This window comes from Rousettus aegyptiacus, unplaced genomic scaffold (genome assembly GCF_014176215.1).
Source record: "Rousettus aegyptiacus isolate mRouAeg1 unplaced genomic scaffold, mRouAeg1.p scaffold_m13_p_7, whole genome shotgun sequence".
NCBI classification, from domain to species: domain Eukaryota; kingdom Metazoa; phylum Chordata; class Mammalia; order Chiroptera; family Pteropodidae; genus Rousettus; species Rousettus aegyptiacus.
The window spans coordinates 46269463-46288033 of record NW_023416310.1 but is presented as its reverse complement, the minus strand read 5'-3'; the positions used below and the strand labels follow the sequence as shown (position 1 = coordinate 46288033).

General features: G+C 54.9%; 1 protein-coding gene across 27 annotated transcripts in view; it reads right to left on the bottom strand.

The window, feature by feature from the left end:
• DYSF (dysferlin) overlaps positions 1-18571 on the bottom strand; it is a 197936-nt gene that overhangs the window by 64401 nt on the left and 114964 nt on the right. For all 27 annotated transcript variants that reach the window (XM_016130568.2, XM_016130569.2, XM_036224020.1 and 24 more), the window contains 6 exons: positions 15433-15526; positions 14932-15009; positions 6898-7079; positions 4026-4166; positions 3155-3184; positions 1724-1753 (listed from right to left, as the gene is read on the bottom strand). In XM_016130568.2, coding sequence (XP_015986054.2) covers positions 1724-1753; positions 3155-3184; positions 4026-4166; positions 6898-7079; positions 14932-15009; positions 15433-15526 — 555 coding nt within the window. The remainder of the gene's footprint in view (positions 1-1723; positions 1754-3154; positions 3185-4025; positions 4167-6897; positions 7080-14931; positions 15010-15432; positions 15527-18571) is intronic.

The following is an 18571-nucleotide window of genomic DNA, read 5'->3' as shown; positions in this document are numbered from 1 at the left end:
CCCATGGCCAGGGGCCCGGAATCTGAGCTCCCGGCATGGCTCATCACAGCCCTCTAAGACAGCTGGAGTGCTTCTCACAGGGATTGGGCTGGAAGCCTGGAGGGGGGTGAACGGGGGGTATAAGTCAAGAGCTTGGCTAATGCAAAGAAGACATAAAAATCCTGCAAAGCCACCAAGCTTCCTACAGGACCAGCAGCAGCAGCAGGACGACCCTACTTCTCCACCTGGTCCCCTCGGTTCTTAAAATCGGATGGGACCCAAGACTTTGGCGTGAGGCTTAGCCTTCAAGCACAAGGGAAGTGACTAAGTAATGGGCCCAGGACTGCGGGGGGCCCCTGGGGATGAGGAGTTCACAAGGTCATCTTCTAGGGTGGTTCCCCGGACCAGCTATTACTCCAACCATCCTAGCAGCCTCGGACCCTCTGGACCTGCTGGCTTAGGCCTTTCCTGTGCCTCACAGACCCCTAGGACTTGCTCTCACCTGGCCCTGCTGACCCACAGCCCGCCTCAGCCTGTGGCCGGGCCAGCCTGGCAGCAGGACACTTGGCCCTCTTCAGGGTCTGGCCCGAAAGCTGCAGATTTGGATTTGCTTCCTGACAAGGACACCACAGCCAGATCCCCTCTCTCAGAATCTGAGCCTTCACTGTTATATATTACAAATCAGTTATTAAGGACTTTAACTTTTTTTTAATAACGCGTCCCTGGGCTGGGTCTTCTTCAGAGCGAGCTGTGGGTTTTGGCCACAGAATGCTCTCAGTCGAGAGAGGGCTCTGCGCTGCTTCCCTGGACAAGACTCTGTTCCCCTTTCCAAATCGGCAGTCTTTCTGACTGCAGCCAAGAGCAGGAGGCTGCCTGTCAGGCGCAATTACGGCCAGCTCACTTGGCGGACCCCACCTCGGTCTGGGAGCGAAAGGAAGTGAGGTAAGGGGCGCGGGGCCTGCGGATCCCACATCCTGTCCCTGCACTTCAAGTCCAAATTGCACTGAAAATGTCAAATGGTGTCTGCTCCCCGCTGGGGGATTCCCTGAGGGCAGGAAGTGGCTGCCCTTTGCCCCAACCCCCCATCTGGCCAAGGCTCTCCTCATCTTTCCTTTGCCCAGGTCTCTGCCCCCGCTCGTTCATGAGGACCGGCTCACAGATGCGCAGGAGGCCATAAGAGAACGTGCTCCTCATCCTCCGTGGCGAAGGACAAAGCCTTGCTTCATCTGGATGCAAACCCCAAACTTCTCCTGGAATCTAGGAATCCCCTACCCACCCCAGCATCTAAACCATCCAGGCCCTAACCTGGTGCTTGGTGCCCTGGGCCAAAGGCAGATTTCTACCTTCTTCCTGGAACAATGTCTGGCTAATGCCACCTCCACCAGAAAGGCTTCTTTGACTACTCTGGCCCTTCATAAACATTGTCTTCTTGAAAACATACCACCTGGTCCTCAGCCAGATAAGACTATGTATTGCTGTCCACGAGGTCTGGATGAATCTGGCCTCCAACAGAGCAGCAAGCCTCCTGAGGCCAGAATCATACCAGGACCACCCTAGGGAGCCCTGGATCCACACAGAGTGCAGGGAATGAAATCCAGACAGATCTCTGTGTGACAGATGCCCACTGGGGAAACAAAAACCCAGAAAGCTCCAGGGCACGTGGCCAGAGGCTAGTCTTTACCTTCCCTCTGTCCCTGCCCAGCCCACTCCCAGCCACAGCCACAGCCTTGCGGGTCCACCTCACCTCCTCCAGGATCCGTGATGTATCCTGTACCTGGACCACATCGCGAGACGTTCCACATCCAGGAGATGGTGAAAGGAGAGGAGGGAGTGTAAAAGTTCACCATTAGTGACAAGGAGCAGTAGGCTGGGGCAGACATCAGCACACCACACATCATACTAAGAGCCAACAAAAACCACCTCCCGTCCAGGGCAAGTGCCATGTGCTTCTAGCCATGCGCTCCACATGGTCCCTGAGAAAGAAGGTACAGTGGACGTCAAAGCAGAGTGGCTGGTAGAAGAGGCCAGAACATAAACCTAGGGCCCAGGCATCTCTGGAAGTGACAGGAGAAAAGGAAAATGGCAGACAGGTGGTGGGAAGGACCCAGCCATGTGCGGCAGCCCCAGGAAGCAGACAGGCTGCAACCACAGAGCTGCTGCTCCTGCTGCAGCATGTGGGCAAGGGGAGCCAAGGAGAAACAACCTGGATCCCCAGGAGCTGGCAGACCTGAGAGTGGGAGCTTGGACTTGACAGGAGAGGAAGCAGGAGAGAGACAAGTACAGAGGGAGGGAAAAGCAGAGAGTGGAGTAGGAGGCCGGGCAAAGGCAGGCCTCCATGGTGAGAGCTGTCTGCAAATCGCGTGGGCTGCCTCACAAGGGGGAGGCATCCGAACAGAGCCCAGATGACCACTTTTCAGAGCGGCAGCTGAGCATGGCTAAGAATAGTATTTCCTGAAGCAAATTAGCCCGGGTACCACAGTAAAAGGTCTGCACTTTCTACCGTGGCCCCCGGGAGAAGGAAGGAGAGCAGGGACAAGGGGACTGAGCCCCCATCACTAGTGGAGGAAAGAAACCTGGTCACGGTGGGAACAGTGAGTTGGGAACTGTGGTCTAAGTCAGAGCTTCTGAAACTCGAGTATGTGCCAGAATTTCCTGAGGGCTTGTGAACACACAGGCTGCCACGCTGCCCCTCAGAGTTCATTTCGGTAGGCTTGTAGTGGGACCCAAGGAGCATTTCCACCAACATCCCAGGTGATGCCACGCTGAGAACCACTGGGCTAAATCGATGGCTCCCCGCCCCGGTTGCACATTAAAATCCCCTAGGCAGCTTTGAATGCTACCAATGCCTCGGCCACACCCCGAGAGAGTGTGTTTCATTTGGTCTAGATTGGGGCCTGGGCTCTAGGGATTTTTAAAGCTGCCCAAGGATTCTAACATGCAACACGGCTAAGAGCCACTGGTATGGATGACCATGAGGTCCCTTCAGTCCGTGATCTCAGGGAAAAAGGCGCGAGCCCGGCTGGGACTGCAGCCTCGGTTCACCCCCGCCCCTGTGGCCCCACTGGAAAGGACAGTGGTGACGGACGTCTGCTGCCCTTTCTAGCCTGGGACAGGGCTGCAAACACAGGGAGACCAGCGGGGAGTCTGAAGAAGAAGAACTGAGGGCAAGACTTACCTCAAAACCAGGAATGTGGTGGATGGCCGGCTAGAGGGAAGGAAGAGAGCTTTGTTCAGGAGCTTTTCACCCAGGGCCACCTTCACCCTCCTTCCTGCCCTGGCCAGGCAAACGCATCTCCAACCACAACATGACACTCATGGGATATGTCAGTGATCAGATAGTCCAGCGGTCTGCAGACTCTATTCCTTGGAGGCCTAGGGCCCCCTTGGAGCTGCATGGGAGTCGGGGAGAAGGCGCAAGGGGAAGCTAGGTGGGCGGTATGCTGCACCCCCTCTTCGCCTGGAACTCTTCACATGGGACGGCCCTCCTTCTATCTATCTTACATATTGGGGTTCACTAGCAGCAAGTTTTAAGATACGGTTCTAACCCAAAACCCCTATTTTGTAGCAGGGAAGTGGGTAGTCCAGGATCGCACAGCTAGGCCAAGGCAAAGCCAGAGCTAGAACTGAGGTCCTTCTCTTACTTGTCCCTGGAGTCCCCTCCCCATCACAATTAAGCACCCCTACAATCGGATCCTCCTCCCAGAAACCATGTCAGGCTATGACTCTAGGAAAAATACATCCAATGGCCAGAGGACTCAGGCATTCCACCACAGTCCAGATTCTAACTTTCTACCCCAAAGTTAGATCATGTCCTGATTTGGGGTTCAGAAAAGATGGCCAGAACTGGTCTTGGCAGGAGGCCTAACTTCTAGAAGTGGCTGTTCGGTGCTCCCCACTGAGTGCAGACCCCTGGTGCGGGAAGAAAATATATCAGCAGCCCCCGCCCCTCTAGCCGGCTATCCCCTGCCTATGCCCCGCCCCCGACCCCTACCCCCACCTGTACTCCCTGCTTGGGCCTCCAGGATCCAGATATGGCCCAGCCTCACCTTCTCTCTCTGTATGAGCTCAAAAGAGGCCAGCAGCTCACCCGCTGGCTGGCCGCCCCTAGTCAGCGGGAACCAGGCCAGCCGGGGCATCCGGTCCAGACTCGGCTGACAAATGCAGCGTCCCATAAACTCGTCCGCACCCTGGACAGGGAGTGAAAAAGAAGAGTCAGCACCCCCCAGTCCAGGGCTCTGGTGGCCTCAGAGCAGTCACCAGACCTACGTCTGGCCTCCTGAACTCGAAAGGGCAGCGGCTGGTGCTGAAGGGTGTCCTCTGCCGCTTAAAAGAACACGAGGACAGCATGCGCGTGGGCCTGGCCACCGCTGTTAGGTTAGAATTCCCGCCATGCTGGGAAAGTCCCTCTGTGTGTCCAAACAGCACTGGCCTCGTTTTAATTTAATCAAGCTCGGAGACCATCAGGGACCAGTGTAACAGGATCCCGGCGTTCCTCCAATCCCCTTACAGTACAGGCATTTGACAGTCCCAAGAACTTCTTATCTCCCATTCACTTGACCTTTAAATTCCACTGCTTTCCAGATGCGGAAACTGTGATCACACTCATCAGATCATATAAGTCTTGCTAAAATGATGTTTTTGTCTTATCGTTCCCTTGCTCAGACACCTTCCGTGGCTCCCCAACTGCCTGGAGGACAGAGTCGAACTCTTCGCCTGGCACGGAAGACCGCCTCGCCTCTCCCGCCCTGCCTCTTTCCTGCCCCACATCTCCTCCATTCCTCAGCCAGCTTCTCACCCCTTGGCCTTCGCAGGGGCCATTTCCCCCAGCCATGTGTCCTCTCCCCTTCTCAGCCATCACTCGCAGCCCTGCCCAAGCTCAGCCTCTGACATGGGCCTCTGCAACCTCACTGGCCTGTGGACTCCAGCCTTATGGTTGGCATCCCTGAAGGCAGGGGCAATGGGCAGAACCTAGGTCTCAACCAGCTAGTGCTACAGCCCTCACAAGCCCTGATGCCTTGCCCAACACCCTCATCTGGAGAAACCCAGTGCAGGACTGAGAGGCACCCCTACCTGAAGTCACCTCTATGCCAGGGACACCCCCAAAGAGCCATTCTGGAGTGGCTACCAACTGCTGCACAAATGCTCACGTCAGCAGGTCACAATCCAGCACCAACCGCTCAGAGCGGACACCAGCCACAGCACTGGGAGGGCCCCTGAAGGCTCCTCTGGGGTGGGTACTTATTTTATTTTATTTTTATTTTATTTTTTTATTTATCTGGTCACAGAGAAGTTGGAGAAAGGGGAATCCTTGCAGAGCCTGGACAACAGGAGATCAGAGCAATGGGCATTTACCACCCAGACGGCCTTGTTTGACTATGTAACACTGAGCACAGCCCCTGCCCTCCCCTGGGACCCTGGAGCCCGCCCTCCCTCAAGGGGCTGTGGCTTTCTCCCCTTGGGATCTCTCCCCGGCACTGCCTGCAGAAGACAGGGTCAGAGAAACACTTTAAAAAGAGGAGGTGTGATGCCACTGTAAGAGAGACTGTCCTGCCGCCTCCCGACCCACCCACGCTCCTTCGGCTTAGTCCCCTGGCCCAGCGCCCTCCTGGTCCTCCTGCCCCGCTCCCACTCCTGCCCCAAAGGTGCCAGGTCCTGTGCTCTTCTCCAAGCAGTCCCAAATAGATTCCAGTTGCTCATTCTCCCCTCCCGAGGAGCCAGCTTTTCCTTCCAAGGGAAGAGCTCACAGGTTGGCTTCCCTAGCCCAGGCCTGCACTGCCCACTGGTCCCCGTCCCCTGGTGGGGCACCCTAAGCAGCATCGTATTCCCCAACCCCCTGGTCACCACACCACACCTCCCCCAGAGCACCCGACATCCAGTCACGGCAGCTCTTTCTGGAAGCATCTTTCGAACCCTGCCTCCTCCCCTTTCATCACACTGCTGCCCTCTCAACCCAAGCGGGGGCCTCTTTGTCACGTGCCCCATCAGTTGACACAGTCTCTCTCTTCTCTTTTTAAATTGTTACTCTGATCCCGTCACTACCTTGCTCCCCTGGCCTCGTTTCTTTCCTCCTCCTTCCCAGACTGCCCTCCCACCTCCTCGGTCTCCCACTTGCCCCCAGGCTGTGCTGGAATGCCCCCCTGCCTCCTCCCAGCACCCCAATCCCACATTTCTTCCAGGGCCCGTGTCTTCCCCATGCTCTTCTGCACATTCCAGTCCACGGTGATCTCTCCCTCCTGAGAACCTTCTAGAGCTATGCTGTCTAATACTAGAGCTACTGGCCACCTGCGGCTATTTAAATTTAAAGCTTAATTAATGAAAACGAAATAAAATTTAAAATTCAGTTTCTCAGTTGCACTAGCCACGTTTTGACTGCTCGATAGCCACATGTGGCTGGTGGCTTTCGTTCGGAAGGTACAAGCACAGAGCATTTCCATCAGTGCCGGAAGTTCTGGTGGACAGCTCTGGGTGTGCCTCAGAGCCACGAGGCATTCAGGGACCTGCTGCCTCCCTTGAGGATCTTGTCTGTTGGTGAATGTCGGCTCCCACCTAGCCTGGGAACCCCTAGTGAGGGACCACCCAGCCCAGTAAACAAGTTCTTGATAACTATGTTTGTGGAATCAACATAGCTCTCTGATGGGGAGAGGGACTGGCCTGGGATTGTATAAGCAAGTTAGAGGAAGAGAAAACTCGGGCTCTTGACCCACAGCCAAGGGCACTTTCCAGGTCGTCTGCTCTCTGCCATGGGCACAAGCACATGAGCTAGCAATCCATCTTTAATTACTCTAAAATAGAGGCCATCGGTCCCAGCCTTAGGGCACACTCATCTGGTTGGGGGCCCTCCCCCGCAGCAGTGTCTCCCCCTGGGCCCTGGAGGGAGTGGGCACTGAGGGGGTGAGGGAGGCAGGCAGGCAGACTCACGTAGGTGTCGTGGTCATACAGCTCCACCACAATGCTGGGCGGCTGCTCGGCGATGCTGGCCGGCTCGCCGAAGATCTCGATCTCGTAGAAGATGAGTGTCTGGTCCCACGTGGGGTTGAGGGTGTTCTTCACCACCACAGTCTTCTGGCTCTGGTGTAGGAACGAGACGATTGCGTAGGGATCTACGTGGGCAGGGAACAGGGAAGGGAGACAGGACATGTCAGAGACCATGAGATTGCCTGCTTAAGAGTCACGCGGGCCACAGAGCTGGAGCAGAGCTGTGGCTGCCACTCTGGAGCAACGAAATCAGCTTGGAACCCATCTCCCCAGGGCTCTACCCCACTCCGTGAGCAGACTGGTAGGCCACCACGGGGAAATGGAGCCTGTGCGAGTGGGCACAGAGATCCAGAGAACTTCCCCTTCTAGGCTCCTTCTTGGGTTGCCTGCTGGGGGCAAGGTCCAGATGGAAGAAGCGAATGCCTGGATGGCTCATTCACTTGTTCGTTCATTCATCCAACAAGCATTTATTGAGGGCTGTCTGCATGCCAGGGCAGGGGCTAAAGGCTAAGGGCTAAGAATACAGTTGGAGCAAAACCATAATCCATACAAGGAAACACAAATACAGTTTTCATCAGTGTTTTAAAGAACAGATATAAGGTACAGTAGAGTGTGTAAGGGAGAAATCCGGCTTCTTGAGGGAGGGAGAATAGAGCAGAGATGTTGGTGCCATCGAAATGGTGTGCTCAGGTGTGCATTTCAGCAAGCGCACTCTCGCTGCCACAGGGAGGACAGACTGGAGGGAGCAGGAGCAAGTTCAGGGAGACAAGTTATGAGGCTGATGCAATAGTTCAGGCAGAGATGGGGGTGCCTTAGATACAAAGCGGGGGCAGGGGGTGGGCACTGGAAGGAAGCATGTAGACTCAAGAGCGTTCAGTAGTAGGTGCTGCGAGAGGAACCCCAAGGCCCTTGCAAACTCCTTTCCAGCCTGCCAGCCTAGCCATGCTGGCCTGGGAGCCACCCGCCAGTGATTCTCTCTGCCTAATCCCGAAGAGAAGTTGGAGTCACAGAAAAGATTCTAAGGCAGTGGTTCTCAAATACGAACGTGCAGCAGAATCATCCAGAAGGTTTACACAGACTGCTAGGCAGCACTCCCAGACTCATCCATCAGGTCTAGGATGGGGCCCAAGAATCTGCACTTCTAACAGGTTCCCAGGTGGCACTAATGCTACCTTCTAGGGCCACACTTTGGAAAGTAATGCAAGAGAAGTTCCTATGGGACTGAATGCCTATAATTTAGGAGACGAGCAGAGAGGACTTGGAGGAAGGGCCCCTCCAGCTTCTCCCACTAGGGCATCAGCCTGGGAGCAGGGTCCAGTTTGCTGCTATTTTATTTATGACTCAAAGTACCAAATGCTGAGGGCACACAGACAGGGAAGTCAGGGATGCAGGAGGCTTGCAGCTGGATGCTAGATGTCTGGGAGGACTGAGCCCAACTGCTCTGACACATACCCTGTACCTTGACACCTGCTCCATCCTGAGGCACTTTGCATCCTCTGAGCCTCACAGTCCAGCCCCAGTGCTGTCCCTAACCCCTCCATGTGGTCTCTGGGGGACCTCAGTGGGCTCAGACGTAATGGCCTCTGCCCCGCTGGCCTCAGGGGGGTGCCAGATGCCTGGGGCTGGCAAGGGCAGACAGTGTTTCCACTTGCCTGCAAAAGAAAAGATGACGGGACAGGCTCCTTGGCCCGAAGGAGGCCAGGTGGCATGCCACGGCCACTACACAGGAGGTGGTGGGAAGTGACTACAGAAAAGGCGGGAAGGTAGAGGTGGGCAATGGGAAGATCACCATTATGGGATGGAGGGAGCAGGATCCACGACCCTGGCTGTTGCCCAGAGGGATAGTAGTAAGGGAGAAAGGGATCTAAGTTAGGGCAGAAACCGTGGGCACGCACTGACTGAACAATGCCAGGTTTGGCTAATGGCCTAGATGAGCTCGTTAGCCTTCAGGCACAAAAACTTAATAGGGTCAGTCTTGGAGGACTTCCTGCAGGAAATGGGTTTGGAACGTGATTCCAGGGATAGAAGAGGGCAATAGGAGACTCTTGGCAGGAGAAGGGACAGGGGAGAAATGCTACCACATCTTGCCACCCCCACCTGGTAGAAGCCTCCCTGGCATGGGGCTCCGAGTTCCGCGCGCCGGCCTGGCAGGGCTGGCCCCGAGCCCTTCTCCTGCCCTTGGCAGGGCCCAGCGGCGTCTGTGCATTTAATGAAACCGTCTGGCTGTGATACCATCAGCTCCAAGCTCGGCAGAGAACCTCTCCCTGGTTCCAGTAAGGGAAAGAGGGAGCGTTCCGATAAATAAAACCATATTAGAGAGCCAGCGAAAAAGCCCCTTTTGTTCCCACCCCCCCCGTGCTCCCCAACGCTTTATTTTTATAAGCGCGCGAGCCCCAGACCGACCGCGTTTACACAAAGATCACAATTGCACATTGTAGCGGCTGTGCACACTGTATTGGTGTTGGCAGCACCCCCCACGCTGGCCCCTGAGCAGGCCGACTCCTTCCAGCAGCCCCATCAGCGCAGGCAATGAGCTCAGCACAGGGGGACAGGGAGGGGGTGGCTTTCAAACAAAAATCACCCAGACCCGCACACACGCCCCGCCCGTCCATGGGAGGAAAAAACACACAACAAAGGCATTGTAAAGAGCAGGCCTGGAGGCCTGGGGCCTCAGACACTGGGCTACTGTGTGCTGGGGCCTGGCCTCTCCCCCCACAGGGGCCAGCCCCTCCAAAAAAAAAAAAAAAAACAACAGGGGGGGTGGGTGTTGCTGAAGCAAGGTGGTCAGATGAAGGAGAGCCAGACAGACACACAGACACATCCCTCTTCCAGGAAAGCCAAGAGCAGGGAGAAGCAGACCCCAAGGAGAGGTGGAAGGAAGGTGAGAGGCTAGCTCTTCTGTGTCTACCGCCCCCCCCGCCCCGCCCAGTGCCCCACCCCCACCCAGGGCCACTCCCATGGGAGAGGGGCAGCACGGGCCCTAGGCTGCACCTACCCAGCCACATAAAGCAACCCTGGAGATGAGTTGAAATGTGGCTGGACTGGAGCTCCCTAAGGACCACAAGCCACCCTGGAAAGCTCCAGCCACGAGCACAGAATGTTCTAGCGGACTCCATCACCATGAGAGGCCCCAGGCAGGTGATTCTTTTGCTGGGCCTGGCGCCCTGCATCCAAGCTCTGCTCCTCAGACCTTCCTGGAGCTCCAGGGAGGACACTTCTGCATTCACCATACACTAAGCTTTCCTCGTGGGCCTTCCCACCACCTCCCTCAGACCACCGGAATTGAGGACAGAACAGGTAGCATCATCCCGCTTGTCAGAAGATAGTTTGCCTCAGGAAGACTAACTCTCTAGCCCACACTCACACATGGGCAGGACTAGACACTGCGACTCCTAGTCCAGTGCTCCTTCTGCCATGCCATGCTCACAGGAAAAGGACTCTCGAAAGAGAGTGGACTAGATCGCTAGTAAGACAATGCAAATGAAAACTATAATACAGTATTTTTCCCTATAAAAATTAAGAAAAATTGTTTAGAATTATAAAACCCAGTGTTGGCAAATATTCGATGAAATAGGTACTCTTCTTTATTGCTGGAAGCAATTCAGCAACCCTTCAGGAAAGCAATTGGGCAGTATGCCTAGAAAAACATAAAACTGTTTATACCCTATTTCCCATATTCCTGGGAATCATCCAAATTAACCAAAAAAAGTTATATGTACAAAGACGTTCACTCTAGCGTTATTTATAATCCATCATTCATTCAATACACAATTACTGACTGACCAGCACATGGTAGGTAAGCATGGTGCGAGGAACATGGAGATGAATGAGGCACAATCCAGGCTCTCAAGGTCACAACTACTGGTTGGAAGAGGTAACCAAACGACAGCTATGATACGAGGTGATGTGCGAATTAATAACAGAGTGGATACGGTGCTAGGGTTGGGAGATGCCTGGTGACACCGAGTCGGTCTTCCCAAAGGAGGTCTCAAAAATGCAGAGGTAACCAAGGCAGGCCAAAGAAAAGAGGGTGTCTAGGCACCCAGCGCAAAAGATCAACGGCAACAAATCGCACAGACCCTGTGGAAACAGCAAGGGAGCCCCGAGGGCAGTGGGATGGAGGAGGGGGGAGAAGGGGAGCCAATCCCGACCCGTCCTGGATTTATGCTCAGCAATTTGGACTGAGTCCTGTAGATCACTGTTTCTCAAAATGTGTTCTTCGAAATGTGAGTTCTCTGGAGAGCTAATGAGCACTAAACAATCAAACAGGCTCCTCTTTCCACAGCCACGTCAGAGCCGCTCAGTGCCACTGTGCGCTGTAAATCTCTAAGTGTGCAGTGTTTCCCAGTCTCTCTTACTCAGGAACCCTTTTTAAGTGGAGCATTTCACAAGCCTCCAATGTACTTTGGAAAACAGCTCCTTAAGCTCAATGGGAAAATTCCCCCAACCAGAGCCAGCCTTAACAGAAAGCCGTGCTTCAAAAGAGGGGGTGGGCCCTGACTGGAGTCCAGACACGGGAAATCCAACAGCAAGAACGCCCCGGCCCCACCCAGGACAAAGTCTGGATCTGGGGGAACACTAAAGCACTCGTCCCCATAGAGGTGACGTCAACTGCAGGGCAGCCACGGTTCATCACGGTTCATCCTGGCCTCGCAGCGGCACCCTCAGGACCACCTACCTGGCACGGCTTTTACCGCCCAGGAACCGCAAGGCCAACAAAGAGGGCACGAGACCTTCCCTTTCTTGACAGATACGTCGCCCATGTAAATTAATAACTTGGCGTCTGGTCTATATGCCATCTCTCATTCTCTGAGCCAGGTCAAGCTCCCAGAGCCCACTGATGTTTGAGTCTCGCAAAGATGAGTCTCTGGGTCCCTCATGCTAAGGGTCGTCCCCTGGAATGCAGTAAGCTCACAAAAGAGCTGCCCAAGGGTTGTCAGTCTTGGTAGCAGCTCCATAAGCAGAGCTTATGGTTCTCTCAAACCACACCAGTGCCAGTGCCCAGCAGCGGGAGAGCCAAAGCAGAATTCCCTGAGAGGACAATTTGGCAAAGCAGACAGCTGCCTCCTTGATTCCGTTTGAGAAATATCACTCTATGATGAAGAGCAACTTCAGAGAGTGATGCCGCCCATTAGGTATAGTGGTGCAGGCATGTGATTTCCAAGTCCTCTCAAGTCATATCTTCTCCATTCAAAGTAAATCCAGGGCCTTCTCCAGATGCTCACCAAGCAGTGGCAATCGCAGCTCGACACCATTTGAATTAAGTATTATTTGACATTTTTTATGCCTAATTGCTACACAGGCCACAGAGGAACATAACGTGCCACACATGCCCCTCCAGAGGTCCAGAGATTTGTGCCGGCTGTACACTCAAACCCACCCAAGGTGACATCCTCAGGCAGCCCGGACAGCAATATCTTGACAGGTCTCTCTGTCCTGACTGAGTTTAGTATTATTCGACCAATAGTTTCCTGGGCAATTCCTGCATTTTCCTCTATACCCTCAGCCAGGGAAAAGGAACAGACACAGCCCCTGTCTCCAGACAGCCCCAAGGCCCACCATACAGGGACAAACGGAGATCACAGCTGGGACCTACTGATCCCGTCACCGTGGGGGCAAGCCCAGAGCACTACAGCTCAGAGTTAATGGAGCACTTCAGGAAGAACGCCTTCTCTGCCCCAGACCCCTGCCGGCAGAGGGGACCATGAGACTAGCGACAGACTCCGTGCTAGACCCTCCCTCCCCGGCCCCAGACATTCTGGATTCACACATGAGTTTCCTCTGAGAAATGCCAGCCGGTGGCCATGCACAGCCTCCGGCCGCCAGCCGCCCCAGGGTCAGTTCCAGGGGAGAAATTGCTTTGGTTTAGGGTTTGGGAGTGAAAATAAACACTCTGGGTTTTATAGGTTCGCCCGTGTTGGCTGCTGTTTTCCTTTCCAGCAGCTGCTCAATCAGGCCTTTCATTCAGAAGCCAGTGGCCTCTGAGGAAGCCCTGGGCAGTGCCCTCAACGCTCAAGGGATGTTTATTTGGGGGAGGGGGTGGGGCCAGAATGGAAAGTGTGACGTCTCTGCAGGCCAGCACCAGGCTGGAGCAGGCTGCAGTCCCCAGAGACGCACAGTGACTCCTAGCGTGGCTCCTTGGAGGAGTTCCCTCCCTGCTGGCTGTGGGACTGCCAGCCGGTCCCACAGAGAACCGGGGCCTTCCACCTGGGCCCCACCTCGCCACCCGCACCACTCCCCATCCTCCCCCAAAGGAAGAGGAAACAAGGTTGTGAATTAGTCCACTTCGTTTTTTCTCAGGGTACATTCTAAGTGTCAGAAAGCCTGCTGGCAGTTTCCCAGGAAGCTGCAGCTGCAGGTAGAGCTGCCCCTGCCCTGCCAATCTGTGAGTGAGGGTTTTGCATGTGCTCTGCAGAGGGCACTCTCAGAACCCTGGACCCACAACACAAAGAAATTGCTCCATCCACCTTGTGCCTGGCTGCAGGGCTGGAGAACAGGCCTCTGAGGAGAGAGGAATGCAGGGAAGCACAGCTGCTGGGGGGAGGAGGAACCAGAGTGGCCCCCACGTGGGGAGGGGCGGGGGCTGGGAAGGAGGACAGGCGGATGGCTATAAGCTACAGCCACATCCTGTGAACAGAAGGTCATTTTCATAGAAGAGCTCAGTTCAAGGATTTGGAGGGTGGTTTGTCACTCGTCAGCTATTTTAACTCAAGCAATTGAGTTAAGCTCTCTGAGTCTTGGTTTCTTTATCTGTAAAGTGGGGATGTTAAATAACTCATAGAAGAGTTGTAAGGGTTACACGGAATAATAGTAAAGCTCCTGGGCTCATAGCGAGCACTCAGCAGCAAGTGTTAGTCCTTTAGATGTCAAGTGCTGCAGGTTCAGGGGTAAAACGCGGCCTCTTCTAGGAGGAGCTCGCCGTCATAGTGCGAAGCATGTGGCAGAGACAGACGGCATCTGATCTAGGCAGTGGGTCAGGTGCTGAGAAAGAAACAACCAGCTCGGCTTGGGGAAGATCAGAGGGCATCTGGGCCAGGACTTGAAGGATGAGTAGGAGTTTGCTGGGCTAAAAATAGGGAAGGAATGCATTCTAGGAAGAGAGAACACTGAGCACAAAGGCCAGGAATGTGAAAGAGCACCACGAATTTTGGCAAAAGTTGGTGGGGCCAGAGCTAGTGGATGAAGGGGAATTGGGGAAGGAAACTGGCACGTTCCACGTGGTTCAGATCACCAAGGAGCTCGCTGTCTGCCAAGCCAAGGAGGTGGGGTTTTATCTATCAGTGTCTGTATATAAGATCAAGGGAGCGACATGACCAGATCTGTCTGGGGCAGTGAGGAAGGTAGCAGGGAGGCCCTGAGATGACCAGAGTATCCAGATATGAAGGGGCTAGGCCAGTTCTCAGGGACATCTCCAAGAGAGACTCAGGAGCCAGAATCAACAAGAGAGGGTGACTGATGGTTTCCAACACGATGGGTAATAGGCGTGCTGATGTGATGACACCGGGACCAAGGTGGGAACTGCAAAGTAGGCCTGGATGGTGTGTTTCGGGGTATCACAAGGAGTCCAGCTTAGACAGGAAGAACTGAGGTGCCCCTGAGGCATCCAGGGGGAGATACCTACGATGTGGCTGAACATAAGGCGCTCCCAGGGAACTAAGGACTAGAGCTTCCTCACACCAGTGCCCGAAGAAGTGGACACAGACAGACTCTTGGGAACATCAGGCTTAGGGGGCAGCAAAGCGCCCGAGTAGGAGCGAGTATAGCAGTAGGAGGCTGCAGGAGGCCCAGGGGAGAGGGTTCCTGGGGGCCAAGCTACAGTGACCCTGGCAACAACAGCCATCTTCACAAACCCAGCAAACACTGCCCCCAACCTGCAGGAGGAGCCATGCGCTGTGTTCCCTGCAATCCAGAGGCCCAATGGCTCAGTTTCAAGCTCTCGGTCCCTGGTCCCTGGCTCTCCTACTTTCTCCCACCTACCAGAAAAAGAGTCCTTGTCCATTGCGGGCAGGTCCCGGGCTTGGTACATGTAGCAGCGTAGGTGGTAGCGGTTCCCATCTGCACCGAGGAAGAAACAGAGACGGCAGGTGAGGGGCTTGGGGTAGCGAAGAGCTGGAATAGAGGGGAGGGTGGAGTCTGTCCCTTAAAAAAGTAGCAGACAGAGGGGATAAACAATAGAAGTGACAGGTCACACTCTGCAGGAGTGAGCCACTAACAGGTCTACAGCTCAGAACAGACTACAGCTCAAAGGTGGACATGAGAGTGATGTGTCCTTGGGCCTGGGAAGAGTGGGGGAGAGGGGCATAGGAGGAGAAGAAAAAGAAGCCAAGCGCGCGCGCACACACACACACAGACTGACTCACCAAAAAGCACACAGACTCAGTTCTCCACAGCCCCACATATACACTTGACCATGTAACCCCATTCAAACAGAAGCATAAGGTCTGTATCACCCCACAGACACCTCCAAGCATCACTTACAGTCAAAGATGCAGGAAATCGTGGGTCTGTTCACCCCAAAGCTCAAGGTAGAGATGGACATCGAATCTTCACTCCTGTCATCCACCACGCCGCCCTGGAGACACGAAGCTGGTCAGAGCAGATTCTGAACCCGAGCCTGGGAGTGGCAAGGTGACCGGCTCAGAGAGTCAGGTCCCTGGGTTAGGAGACTTCTAGACAATGCTCCTTGGCTGCCGAGAGCTGGGCCATCAGCCTCGAATTTCACACTAGGGTAGTACATCCTCTCCTACAGTCCACAGACTCCAATATCAAGTCCACAGGGAAATTCTCCTCCCTCTCTAGTGGAGACCAGACAAGGCAGAATGGAAGTTTGAGTTCTTTCAGCTCAAGAGGTTGGAGTTCGATAGAAGGAAGGACTTTAAGAGGCTATCAGGGGAAGATCCAGAGGAGCTTAAGTCTGAAGGGTCCAGTCTAGCATCTCTGTCCACCCCGGTGTGTCATGGGGACAGGGCTGGTGCCAGGGACACAGGCACTGAGCTGCGTCCCCAGGCTCAGGCTGAGGCCAGGGTCAGGGATAGGAACAGGAGATGGGGTAAGTCTACATTCAGGCTCAGAAGTCAGTCTGCCAGTTTACTGTGCATAAAGCTAAAGAGTCACTCCCCTCCCTTGCCCTCATTACCACTGGGCTCTAACCGCTGAGCCATAAACCACCTTCCCTGGACAAGATACCCACCTCCCTGGTACACTGGTCCCTCCTTACCACCTCTGCCATCACTGGGGTCCTGTGTGATTTGGGAGGGTTTGGTGACCCAGTAGCACCCCAGGCCAGCCTCCCAGACTTGGATTCCTATGACATCAGGCCCACCAGCCTCCCACAGCCAGGGGCCCAGTAGGGGGGCCAAGGAGAGCTGGACAGCACACCTGTGCTGTCTGCTACCCCTGCTGTAACTCAGATTTCTCCAAGTCCCCCTCCCCTCTCCCCACACTGTCACCTACCCCATTCCCTCACCCAGTCCCTCTTCCCAACACACAAGCACACACATCCTTGAAAGAAAACCCTTGCCTCCCCTTGGATGGCCTGTTCATCCCACCCGGGCCCTCCCAGAATAGCCACTTCCCAAGGCTCACTGCTAAGTGCCCAGATTTCACCTGGCTGCAGCCATATCCTAGGAATCTTGACCTCTCCCAAGGCTCTAGAGCTACACAGTCCCCCAGTGCCTCCAAACACAAAGCACACAACCACCTCTGTGGGCCAAGTCCCAAACCACACCCACCCGCAGGGCCTAGCCCCAGACCCCTTGTCCTAGAAGCCTCTCTGGATGCTGGTCCTCCCACTTCTGATCTACCTACACCCGAAGCCAGAACCAGCAGCATCACCCGCATTCACCACCTGGCTCCCTGGCCTAAATCCTTCGGTGGCTCTCACTGCCTAGCCAGACCCTCGATGACCTGCCCCATCCTCCCTGTCCAACACCAGGGCTTGCTTCCCTCAAACCCAGCCCTCCGCGTCAGGCAGGCCACGCTCCTCAAAGCTGGCCCGGACTCACATCACGAGCTCATGCCGTTCCCTAGCCAGAAGTACCACCGGCCATCCCAGTCCTGCCCTTGTCACATCGAGTCAACAAAGAAATGCATCCTAAAGGTAGGCCGGTCTTCCTCTGCTCCATCCCTTCAAAAGAGCCCATAAAACACACATGCAGGAAGACACGTTCATCTGCTCTCCCAGGGGACTCACCAAGATTCTGCTACAACGCGGTGGGCTCTGAGTCCCACCACAGGACATCCCCTTCTCTGACGGGGAGACGCAATGACCTCCTTCCTTTGGCCACAACTTCAACACAAGCTCTAAACCAGATTGCTTGGCTTCCAATTCTGGCTCTGCCATTTACTAGCTGTGTGACTTTGGGCAGGTTGCTTAACCTCTCTGAACCAGTCTCTGTAAATTTGGGAAAATTCCATAGTATCATCAGAGAGTTGTCGTGATTATTATGAGATAAATTACATGTTGTTCGTAGCATATCACCTGGCACATAATAAATGCTCAATAAAAGTTCATTATTAATAATCTTTGAGAGAAATAAGGCACATGTGGGACAGGAGAGGGTAAGTCATAAACTATGAAGTCAGCAATTGCACTCAGAGGTGGTATTCATACATCCCATATTTGTTCAAAATTATTCCAGAAGCTGGAAAAGTGGACATTTCAGGAGCCACAGCCCTGGGCAGAAATCAAAATCAATCAATCAAGCAATCAGTCTCTCTCCACATTCACACACATGAGCAGGATTAAAGGGAGGGATGTCATACCGTAGACAGGGAAGGCTACTACAGACAAACCCAAAGGCCACCATGCCTGAATCCTCCCTCCCAGGCAGGGGTGGACCCCAGGCATCCTGGGTTCCCACCAGGAAAGGCATTTGGCCTGGCCACGCTACACTGGCATCCCGCCAGAGCATGCGCCAAGTCCAGCAGCCAATGGCTCCCAATTTCAGGGTCTGCAAGGCCGCACATAGGGCTGGACCTGGGGGGCCCAGCAGGCCACCCCAGACGTGAGGTGCAGGCACGCCAAGGAAAGCAGATCAGGACGCTGGAAATGGCTCGGCCAGCCCCCAGGTGCAACAACGCGTAGCAAATGCAGCTCAGTGCACTCTGTGGGGAGGGGGGCGAAGGGGTTTCAGCTGGGGTGGGGTGGAAGGCCCAGGACTCCACAGCCCCATCACCTAAGCCTGGCAGCACACATGCACCCCCATAAGTAGGGTGCTGAGGCAAGCGCAAGGATCAAGCCCACCTCCGCCTCCCTCATGCCCTAGAATTCCTTCTCTGCCGGTGCCTACAGGGACCTCCCTGCTCGCGGATCACTGCCAGTGCACATCCCCACTCACCTCACACCTCCTCTAGATGGCCTCCTCAAGCCGCCGCCCGTCAGCACCACTCCCACCAAAGGCCTCTGTCTGGGGCTTTGGCAGCTCTTTCTGGGTATCTGTCCAAGGGCAGGGCTGCCGCCTGTGATTAGAAAAGGTGTCCCCCTCCCTGGGATTTCCACAAAGGCCGGGGCCAGGTATCTCAAGCCTAGCTCTGTGCCTGGCCCAGAGCAGGCTCTGGCACTGAGAATGACCATCCTTCAGAGGGAGGAACCAGTGTTGCCTCTGGGAATGCTCCT